Source organism: Halichoerus grypus, chromosome 2, assembly GCF_964656455.1.
Source record: "Halichoerus grypus chromosome 2, mHalGry1.hap1.1, whole genome shotgun sequence".
Lineage (NCBI taxonomy): Eukaryota > Metazoa > Chordata > Mammalia > Carnivora > Phocidae > Halichoerus > Halichoerus grypus.
Window position 1 is genome coordinate 208,864,057 of NC_135713.1, and position 11,571 is coordinate 208,875,627.

General features: G+C 60.6%; 1 protein-coding gene across 1 annotated transcript; it reads left to right on the forward strand.

The window, feature by feature from the left end:
- The first annotated feature begins 6,164 nt into the window (after nt 1–6,164).
- On the forward strand, nt 6,165–7,322 carry UTS2R (urotensin 2 receptor). The gene has a single exon (XM_036092804.2). It carries the CDS (start codon nt 6,165–6,167, stop codon nt 7,320–7,322), a length of 1,158 nt encoding a protein of 385 aa, XP_035948697.1.
- The last annotated feature ends 4,249 nt before the right edge of the window (nt 7,323–11,571 follow it).

Consider the following 11,571-nt stretch of genomic DNA (forward strand, 5'->3'; position numbering starts at 1 on the left):
GTGATGGAGATAGTGGTGATGGTGATGATGGAGATGGTGGTGATGAAGATGATGGAGATGGTGTGGTGGTGAAGATGGAGATGGTGGTGATGGAGATGATGGAGATGGTGTGGTGGTGATGATGAAGATGGTAGTGATGGAGATGGTGGTGGTAGTGGTGATGGAGATGGTGGTGATGGTGGTGATGGAGGTGGTGGTGATGGTGATAATGGAGATGGTGGTGATGGTGATGATAGAGATGGTGGTGATGGTGGTGATAGAGATGGTTGGTGGTGATGGTGGTGATGGTGATGATGGAGATGGTGGTAATGGAGATGGTGGTGGTAGTGGTGATGGAGATGGTGGTGATGATGATGATGGAGATAGTGTGGTGGTGATGATGGAGATGGTGGTGGTAGTGGTGATAGAGATGGTGGTGATGGTGATGATGGAGATGGTGGTGATGGTGATAATGGAGATGGTGGTGATGGTGATAATGGAGATGGTGGTGATGGTGGTGATGGAGATGGTTGGTGGTGATGGTGGTGATGGTGATGATGGAGATGTTGGTGATGGTGGTGATAGAGATGGTGGTGATGGTGATGATGGAGATGGTGGTGATGGTGGTGACGGAGATGGTGGTGGTGGTGATAGTGATGATGGTGGGAAAATTGCAGCTTCTGAAATGGAAAGCAAGGAATAACATTAGCAGTAGCACCAAGGGAAGGGTCTCCTGGAAAAATACAGTGAGCCATTAACTACAGAGGGGTCCTGGGGAGGTGGCGGGGCAGGTCCTGGGGTGTATCCCTGCTGGGACCTTCCTCCTGGGCAGGTGCCCTTAGCTGTGGGCAGTGCTGGGAACCCATGGCCCTGACTGAGTTCTGGGTGGGGCTACAGCCTGGCCATTTCTGCCCAAGGTGGGCATCCTCAGACAGCCTTTGCCTGGACTCTGTCAGTGGTTCACTTCCCCCATCCTCCAGTCCTGCTACCTCCCTTTTATCTTTTTCAGGCAGGGTTTGGGGGGTGGTAACAGAATAAGCCTTTTTGACAAGTCTGTGGTCCAGCTGGATGGGCACCTGTAAAGAGACTCATGACGCAAAATTTCTGTCTATGGAACCTCATTTTCCATGCAATTTAGTAATGCAACTGGAGATGAGTTCTTATAGAAAAATTATTATTTCAAAACATAATGAACCCAAAAGCAAAACTTTAAAGTCACATTAGTGAAAAGTGGAGGTTTTATGATTATAATTTGTGATTTAATGGTCCACAAAGTGAATCGCAGGCATGCAGAGTTACTTCTGCACAGAGCATAGTAGGTTTTAGGGGTGGGGCCCCCACAACCCCCTGGGCAGCAGCAACCCCTGCATTCCTGTTTCCTGCAGGAGCCCTGGCCCCTTCCCCCCCCCCCCCGGCTCTGGACTAAGCAGTGAGCCCGTCTCTGTGGACGCCCAGGTCCTCTCGGGTCCAGGCCGAGGTCACCATGCAGAAGAGGAAGCTTCTCCTGGCCACCGTGTGGAAAAGGAAGGTTCTCCGTGTCCTCCACCTACCAGGGGCTGTCCCTGGCCACCAGTATCTTCAGGCCTTTCCCTACATCCCTCTCCCCATCCTTGGCCCCTGTTGCCTACACTCAGGACCGCCCAGGCCCTTCCCTACTGTCTGCAGAGTGTGTCCAGCATGCACACTGGATGTGCACCTGTCCTTCCCTCATGGTGCAAATGGAGAGAGGGCCATGGACTGTGTGGCCAGCGGCTCTGCAGGATGTCCTGACCAGGAGATGGGGGATCAAGTCTGCTCCTAGGGAGCTGACCCATGATTTTGGCGATAACTATCCTTGGTCATTTGTACATCCAAGTCTGTGGCCCTGGGACCTCAGGGCTCAGGCCCCAGGCCTGGCTGCTCAGTCACCTTGGCAGCTGGCCAAGGGCTGTGTTCCTGGAGGCTTTTCCCTGTGACCCAGACATGCCTGGGGTGATGGGGGTGTTTGGACCAAAGGCAGCAGATAAGCCCAAACATGATGAGGCCCATCCGACTGAATCACCTGCCCATGGAGGTGAAAATAAGGCCAAGAGCTGTGGTGGGGGTGACGCAGAGCCGCTCCTGTACCGAGATCCACGGGCTCGGGGTCTCCATCTGTCAGTGAGGAGTGGGGAGCAGTGCTCAGAGGGTCCCGGGCTCCATGAAAATGATGGAGCCATCTGAAAAAGACCTGACAATAAGGATGGTTAGGATTTTTCAGAGACAAAGAAAAGAATAGCACCCATAGAAGGAACAGGAAATTATTAAACAAAACAGAGTCACAGCTCCAAGAGGTGGAACGGCCGGAGGGTCACAGATGAAGGACAGAATGTGGAATGTACACACAACGGAATATTACTCAGCAGTGAGAAGGAAGGGAATTCAGACACAAGCTACGCCATGGAAGAACCTTGAGGACGTTGTACTAAGGGAAAGAAGCCAGACACTAATGGACAAATTCTGTATGACTGCACTTGTGTGAGGTCCCTAGAGGAGCGACATCCGTAGAGACAGAAAGATGCAGGGATGGAGACAGGATTTGATGGGTCAGAGTTTCAGTTTGGGAAGATAAAACCCTTTTGGAGATAGTGATGGTTGCCCAATGTGAATGTCATTATTGCCACTGGGTCATTGCCCTTTCAGTCTCTCGGACCCCCCACCTCCAATGTCCCCCTGCAGCGTGCACACAGGTCCCGGGCTTGATTGACAACCAGAAGTCAGAGGAGCTCAGGGAGACTGAGGAGAGCAGGTAGAGGGGCGATGGCAGGAAAACAGACGCCTTGTCCCACCCAGGGTGAGCACTGCTCGGACTCCCACTTGGGCGGCTGACCTCGACCTGGGGCCCTAGTGTTCCAGTGCCTGCCTTCCCCCGCCGGGCCATCGCCCCCCCAGACCCCAGCCCTCTCTCCTCTTGCTCTCCCCAACCCCCCCAGGAGCCCTCCTTGCGCTGGACCCTCCCCCCTCCAATGCCCCCTGCCCCCCCACCTCCCCCGCCGCCACGCCCCCCACGCCGAGTCCCCTCCCTCCAGCACCGCCCCCACACGCTGCGCCCCCTCCCTCCAGCACCGCCCTTCCCACTTCCCCAGTCCCCCAACGCCGCGCCCCCTCCCTCCAGCGGCCCCCTGGGCCCCGGGGTTATTAATAACCGCGCCTCGCATTCTCAGCTGGCGGCCGGGCAGGTGGCAGCGACGACCGGGTCCAGACGCGGAGCGCAGCTTTCCTGGCGGGACCTGCAGCGGACGTCCCTCCGCCGACCCCAGGAGACCGCGCCCCGCTCAGCGCTTGGGGACGTGCACGGGACCGAGGCTCAGGGTGGACCACACACTGGGGGAGTGAGGTGAGCAAGGGGCGCCAGCTGGAGTGCCCCGGCTGGGGCTGGAAAAGTGGGGTGGGGGCGGGTGTCAGAGAGAAGGACAGGAGTGTCGAGGCAAAGGGGTGACGGTGTTGGGGCATCGGGGTGTCCAGGCATCGGGATGTCAGGGTGATGGGGTGTCGGGGCGCCCTCCCGCAGGCCCCCTGCGAGCGCCGGGCCCACTTGGGAGCCGCAGGTGCGCAGGGCGGGATCCGTGGGGCTTCGCATCCCTCCTGGTGGTCCCTCCCTCAGGGCTTGCAGCCCTCAGGAGTGTGGGAGAGGGGCCCCTGGCCGGGAGGACGACCCCTGGCCAGGCACCAGACCAGAGGCTGGGCCGGGTCCTCTCTGCACACAGGGCTCTGGTCACGCAGGGTGGGACGGTCCAGACTTTATCATTATTATAATAGATATTGGACGTGCAGAGGGAGAAAGCCTGAAGCCATTATTATCCCTGGACCCTGGGAGCTGGGGTGACAGAGGCCCCTCCTCCGTGGTTAAATATCCCACGTTTTTGGTTTCTTTCTTTCTTTCTCTCTTTCTCTCTCTGTCTCTCTCTCTCCCTCCCTCCCTCCCTCTCTCTTTCTCACTCTTTCTCTCCCTCTGTACTTCCTTCCTTCCTTCTTTCTTTTCTTTTCTTTTCTTTCTTTCTTTCTTTCTTTCTTTCTTTCTTTCTTTCTTTCTTTCTTCCTTCCTTCCTTCCTTCCTTCCTTCCTTCCTTCCTTCCTTCCTTCCTTCCTTCCTTTTTTCCTTGTGAGGATGCTCCTCATCCAGGAATCACAGACCTTAAGTATATGTGTCTGTTCCTGTGTAACCACCCCACCCAGATTGGAACAAAGCATGCTCCAGTCCCCCCACTCCCAAGGGCTCCCCAGTGCCCACCACCGTTGACAGCCCCCCCCCCACACCAAGTAACCACTACTCTGACCTCCACTGTCACAGCCCATCTTGCCTGTGCGTGAACTTCATGTACGGGAACCCACAGCTGCGTTCTGCTGGCTGATTTCCTTCACTCAACATAGTCATCCAGGTTATTGACTGAAGCGGGACTGCCATCTACTTCATTGCTACAGAGCATTTTAGGGAGATGTCAGAGTTTGTTTATCCACACTAGTTATTTATGGGCGTCTGGGTTGTTTTCAGCTCCTGGATATTAGGAATAGGCTGCTTGTCAACATTCTCACTCTTGTCTTTTTTGTGGACAATCGCACTTGTTTCTCTCGGGGGCAGACGGAGAGAGGGACTGCTGGGGAAGAGGTCCTGTCTCACTGATGGTGCGGGTTGCTTCCTGAAGGGGCTACACCATTTCACACTCCCCCAGCTCCTCCGTGTGCCTCCTGACACCCCGCATCTGCCCCCTGCTCCTCCGTGTGCACCCTGACACCCCACACCTGCTCCCCAGCTCCTCCGTGTGCGTCCTGACACCCCGCATCTGCCCCCTGCTCCTCCGTGTGCACCCTGACACCCCGCACCTGCTCCCCAGCTCCTCTGTGTGCGTCCTGACACCCCGCATCTGCCCCCCGCTCCTCCGTGTGCACCCTGACACCCCGCACCTGCTCCCCAGCTCCTCTGTGTGCGTCCTGACACCCCGCATCTGCCCCCAGCTCCTCCATGTACCCTGACACCCACGATCTGCCCCCCGCTCCTCCATGTGCACCCTGACACCCCGCACCTGCCCCCCAGCTCCTCCGTGTGCGTCCTGACACCCTGCATCTGCCCCCCAGCTCCTCCGTGTTTGCCCTGACACCCTGCACCTGCCCCCCCGCTCCTCCATGTGTGCCCTGACACCCACGATCTGCCCCCCAGCTCCTCCGTGTGCCCTGACACCCGTGATCTGCCCCCAGCTCCTCCGTGTGCACCCTGACACCCTGCATCTGCCCCCCTGCTCCTCCGTGTGTGCCCTGACACCCGTGATCTGCCCCCAGCTCCTCCGTGTGCCCTGACACCTGCGATCTGCACCCCCCACTCCTCCGTGTGCCCTGACACCCCGCGATCTGCCTTTCTGGCTCTGGCCAATGCAGTGGGCATGTGGTGGTTTTGACCTTTGTTTCCCTGACGACTAATGATGCTGGGCATGTCCTCCTGTGCTTCTCGAACATTTGGATATCCTCTTTTGAGAAGTTCCTGTTCAGATCTTCTCTTTTTCTTCCCCTCCAAACGAGTTGTTAGAGTGTATGGATTTATAGTTAGTTCATATATTTTGGTTACTAATTCTTTGTCTTCTAATAATCTTTTCCCAGTCCATAATTTATATTTTTACTCTCTCGGTGGGGTCGCTAATTTTAATGAAGTCTGTTTGTTTCCTGTTCTTTTGTGAGAAATCTTTGCCTGCCCATGGTCATGCAGGTATTCTAGGTTTCTTCCAGGAGCTTGATTGATTAATTTAACCTATTATATGCAGGTCCACAATCCATCTTGAATTATTTTTGTGTATGGCATGAGGTAGGAATCAAGGCTCATTTCCCCCATGTGGATACAGAGAGATTACAAATGCTTTCTCCTCTTCACCACACACTTTTTTTTCTATCTGAACTTTTAAAATCAGTGGATATTACTTTTGCAATCTAAACAAAATGTATTTTTTAAAACATGCAGAAGAAATAAATTGGGAGAAAGCACAGCCCTCTGCAGGTCCCCCAGCGGGGCGGGGTGGGAGGGGCCGTGCCCTCACACAGCCTCCTGGGAGCGGGAGGGGGCACCCGAGCTGATCTTTAATGAGCATCTTCTCCTGCAGACCGAGCTTGCTGCCCACAGATGCCTCCTCCCCGTCCGGAGGAGCAGCACGCCCCAGCACCAAGCCCCGCGTGAGGCAGCAGAGATGGCGCTGGGCCCCGAGCCAGTGAGCAGGTTCCCCGAGCTGGCTGCGACGGGCAGCCCTGTGCCCGAGCCGTCTGGTGCCCCCAACGCATCCGTCAACAGCTCCTGGGCCGGCGCAGCGGAGCCCAGCTCCCTGGAGGACCTGGTGGCCACTGGTGCCATCGGGGCCGCCCTCTCGGCCATGGGCGTGGTGGGTGTGGCAGGCAACGTGTACACGCTGGTGGTCATGGGCCGCTTCCTGCACGCCTCGGCCTCCATGTCCATCTATGTCATCAGCCTGGCGCTGGCTGACCTGCTCTACCTGCTCAGCATCCCCTTCATCGTGGCCACCTATGTCACCAAGCAGTGGCACTTTGGCGAAGTGGGCTGCCGGGTCCTCTTCAGCCTGGACTTCCTGACCATGCACGCCAGCATCTTCACCCTGACCGTCATGAGCAGTGAGCGCTACGCCGCCGTGCTGAGGCCCCTGGACACAGTGCGGCGTTCCAAGGGCTACCGCAAGATCCTAGCTCTGGGCACGTGGCTGCTGGCCCTGCTGCTGGCCCTGCCCATGATGCTGGCCATCCGGCTGGTCCGCAGGGGCCGCAAGAGCCTCTGCCTGCCGGTCTGGGGCCAGCGTGCCCACCGCACCTACCTGACGCTGCTCTTCGGGACCAGCATCGTGGGGCCCGGCGTGGTCATCGGGCTGCTGTACGTGCGCCTGGCCCGGGCCTACTGGCTGTCCCAGCGGGCCTCCTTCCTACGGACGCGGCGGCTGCCCAACCCCAGGGTGCTCTACCTCATCCTGGGCATCGTGCTGCTCTTCTGGGCCTGCTTCCTGCCCTTCTGGCTGTGGCAGCTGCTCGCCCAGTACCGTGGGGCCCAGCCGCTCACGCCCCGCGCCACGCGCATCGTCAACTACCTGACCACCTGCCTCACCTACGGCAACAGCTGCGTCAACCCCTTCCTCTACACGCTGCTCACCAGGAACTACCGCGAGCACCGCCGCCGCCCGCTCCGCCCCCGGGGAGCCAGCCGGCCCGCGCGTACCGACCCCTTCCCGCCGCCGCGCCGGGTCCGCTTCCAGCGCGGCTCCGGCCGCTCGCTGTCCTCCAGCGGCCAGCAGCCCACCGAGGGCCCCGCAGCGTCCCAGGCGGCCTCGAGAGCGGTCTGCGCCTGAGAGTCCCGCGGCCCCACACGAACGCTGGGGCCGAGGGCGGGAGGGGGCCTGAGTCCAGCAGGCAGCCTGCCCCCAGAGCCCCTCCTAGGCCCCCAGCGCCCCCGTGACTTAGTCTTCTTCCAGAAGGTTCTCTGCTCTCCCTTCTGCTTGGCTCAGTTCAGCATCATCAGCCATCTCCCTTGTGATGCCTGGAGGCCCCACTCCCCGAGCACCTAGGAGGCTCTGTGGGAGGCTCAGGCCCAGAAGCAGCTTCCGGAGATCCCAGCAAGCAGAGTCTCCACCACCCTCGGCAGGAGACGTGAGTGCTGGCCAGCGGCTGCCGTGCCGGCACACTCCTCCCTGGCTGGGCTGTGGTCCCTGTGGCACCAGCCCGCCCTGCCCCTGTCTGCGTTCCCGACCATTCTGCAGCGTCAGCATTGGAACAATAAACCCTGAGCTCTGCACCCCCGTCCCGCCTCAGTGTACGGATGGCATGTTGAGGGGTGGGGAGGCCCTTCAGCACGAGGAGCCTGTCGGTCCGGCTGGGAGGATGCACGTCTTCCTTTGAGGCTTGGCTGGTGGCTGGTCCAGCTGTCTGGACATGGTGGGCAGGTGCCACCCGGCCTGAGCCAGGCCCCAGGGTGTGGGGCCTGAGACCCTGCGGCAAGGTAGGAAAAGACCGGCCCCAGCTTGCTCAGGGAGGAGGGGCAGCTGGGTGATAGCATTGCGGGGGGGGGGGGGGTGTTCAGATCACACCCCTTCTCAGCCTGGGGATTTAGCTCATGCCTCCTGGGGACACTGAGGCCATCAGGCTCTGCCCGCAGAGAGCCCACGGGGAAGGGTTCTAGACCTCTCCCCACCCCCAGCCTGTACTCCCTGCACTGTGGCTCGGCACCCACCCTGCAGGCAGCTCTCAGTGCCATCTGGGCCCTGGTCCCCTTCAAGGCCTCGCCAGGATTCTGACACGTGGGCAGGCAGAGAACAGCTACCCCTGCCGCAGCCCCTAAAGGTAGGGTCTGGGGCCACTGGCCCCACTTAAGACCCCAAATGCTTTCGGAAGGAAATGGCCCGAAGTTTACACCTTGACAGAGACCCCAGGTCTCTGCTTCCCAAGTCCCGATTTTAGGATGTGCCAAGAAGCCCTAGCCTTGGAGACCAGACACCCCCAAAGCGTCCCTGCAGCCCCCATTCATCTGGACATGAGAATGTTTTGCACCATTTCTTGGAGTGATACTGAGAAAGTTACATTTTAAGATTTTTAAAAAATTTTTTATTTTTTTAAGTAGGCTCCATGCCCAGTGTGGAACCCAAAGCAGGGCTTGAACCCATGACCTTGAAAACAAGACTTGAGCTGAGATCATGAGCCAGACGCCCAGGCACCCCAGGAAGTTACATTTTTTACCCGACACTTAAGACCTGAATTGCACGCTCTGTGTCAGAGGGGACCTGAGTGTCCTGGTTAGTGCTCCCAGGGACACCCAGGTGTGCCGAGCAGCAAGCAGAGGGAATGGTGGAGGCAAAGGGCAGGCAGGGGCTCCGTGTCCCTATGATGGGCTTGGGGGACAGAGATGAGACTGGGAGTTGGGCGGCGTCCTGACCCCAGAGGCCTTGCACGGGGGACGGGGTTTATCTGAGACGGCAGTGGGGGCATGGAAGGACTTAGAGGCCACCAGCAGGCTGGGAGGTTAGGCCACAAGCCCCTGCTTCTGGGGTCAGGAGATGCCGGGCAAGGGGAGCAGCACAGGGCAGTGTGGGAGCTGAGCTATTCTGGGAAGTTGGCAGAGGGCTTCTGGCTGGGGGGTCCTGACTCACTGCAGGGGCCAGGGTACATCCCTGAGGGGGAAGGAGGGAGCCTGCAGGTCCTGGGAGAGCGGTGAGGCTATAGACAGACACACACTCATCCACACAGAAGCGGGGCAGGAGTCCTGGGAGCCACCTCCAGGGAGGAGGGAGGAAGAGCCCCAGGAAAGCAATTTCGCTGGAGGGCCGGTCAGAGCAGGGGAGACACATGGGCCAGGTCCCTGCAGGCTGCTCTGGGGCCCAGGGCCCTTTGGAAATAGAAGACGGAGGTCCTGGCCCTGTGCAGACAAGCTTCGCCTCTGCCCAGCTGGGCTTGGGACCCCTTCTGTGTGTCTGTCTGTCTCCCCCATCACTCAGGGCCAAGCCTGCGCTGCCCACCTCACGGCATAGATCCTTGAGCACGGGGTGTGTGGGTCGCCTGCCCCAGGACAGTCTGTTCCACCCAGGCCTCCAACGCCCAGGACGCTGGGACCCACGATGGCCCAGCTCCACTGGGGCACGGCAGGCCCAGCAGGGCAGGCTCACCTGAGGTGGCGGGGATCCCAGAGGGGGGAGCTGCCTGGCAAAGGGCCAAGGCTTCGGGGGCAGAAAGGGAGAGCCCGAGGCTGCTGGCTTCACGGGCCTCACACCCACGGGCTTAGGTCTGGTCAGAAACGAAATCGAGGTCCTGCCTGCGGCAGTGTCCTGGCTGCAGCCCCGAGAGAAACCCCCCACGGTGTCCTCCTCATCCTCTCCCTCATGACAAGTCTCTTCAGTCCCCAGTCCCAGCGTGGCCTCCCCTGGCTGACCCCCATCCCTCTCCCTTGTCCCCCCACTCCTGCCCCCACCTCCCGCCTGGCAGACCCCCCATCCCTCTCCCTTGTCCCCCCACTCCTGCCCCCACCTCCTGCCTGGCAGACCCCCATCCCTCTCCCTTGTCCCCCCACTCCTGCCCCCACCTCCCGCCTGGCAGACCCCCATCCCTCTCCCTTGTCCCCCCACTCCTGCCCCCACCTCCCGCCTGGCAGACCCCCATCCCTCTCCCTTGTCCCCCCACTCCTGCCCCCACCTCCCGCCTGGCAGACCCCCCATCCCTCTCCCTTGTCCCCCCACTCCTGCCCCCACCTCCCGCCTGGCAGACCCCCCATCCCTCTCCATTGTCCCCCACTCCTGCCCCCACCTCCCGCCTGGCAGACCCCCATCCCTCTCCCTTGTCCCCCCACTCCTGCCCCCACCTCCCGCCTGGCAGACCCCCCATCCCTCTCCCTTGTCCCCCCACTCCTGCCCCCACCTCCCGCCTGGCAGACCCCCATCCCTCTCCCTTGTCCCCCCACTCCTGCCCCCACCTCCCGCCTGGCAGACCCCCATCCCTCTCCCTTGTCCCCCCACTCCTGCCCCCACCTCCCGCCTGGCAGACCCCCATCCCTCTCCCTTGTCCCCCCACTCCTGCCCCCACCTCCCGCCTGGCAGACCCCCCATCCCTCTCCCTTGTCCCCCCACTCCTGCCCCCACCTCCCGCCTGGCAGACCCCCCATCCCTCTCCCTTGTCCCCCCACTCCTGCCCCCACCTCCCGCCTGGCAGACCCCCCATCCCTCTCCCTTGTCCCCCACTCCTGCCCCCACCTCCTGCCTGGCAGACCCCCATCCCTCTCCCTTGTCCCCCCACTCCTGCCCCCACCTCCCGCCTGGCAGACCCCCCATCCCTCTCCCTTGTCCCCCCACTCCTGCCCCCACCTCCCGCCTGGCAGACCCCCCATCCCTCTCCCTTGTCCCCCCACTCCTGCCCCCACCTCCCGCCTGGCAGACCCCCCCATCCAGTGTGCTTCAGAGTTTAGAATGTTAGGCAGGTGCTCACACATGGACACGCTCCACTCCCACACTGGGCACATTCTGTGGCTGTGCCCTCACCCCACCCTGCCACGTGGAGACCCCACAGGCTCACTGTGGCTTCGCTGGCCTCCCTGGGCCCACTGCCCACAGCCCTGGCACCCAGGACCCACTCGGTCAAGGCCAGGTGATTTATGGAGGCCTCATCTGGCTCAAGACCCACGGCCTCTCAGGCACAGTGCCCGGCTTTCTGGCCTCGTCAGGCTGCTCTGCGTGCTCAGAGGCCGGGCTGGCTCCTGTAAGGGGACCCCCTGCCTGCGGGTCCCCCCCGCCCCTCCCGCCAGGGCCTCAGATCCCAGTCTGGGCCCCAGGGCTCTGAGGCTGCGGAGGGTTCCAGGTGGCCCGAGCTGGGGCAGGAGCCGAAGCTTGGGAGGGCCGGACGGTAGAGGGCCCAGGGCTGAGGGGTCGCCCAGGCCGGGGCATGCGGCGGTTGGTTGTTGTTCGGTTACAGCTCTCCTGAGGCACAGTTACCCACCATAACGCTCAGCCCCTGCAATTACTAATTTTCCGCCAGTTGACAGAGCTGTGCAAGCGTCATCCAATCCAGTGCCTGCACATCAGTCAGGAAAGCCAAAGCAACCGGACATAACGTATAAAGGATTTC

Excerpts from the sequence above, each read along its gene's own strand:
- UTS2R (XM_036092804.2), top strand. The coding sequence starts at position 6,165 with ATGGCGCTGGGCCCCGAGCCAGTGAGCAGGTTCCCCGAGCTGGCTGCG.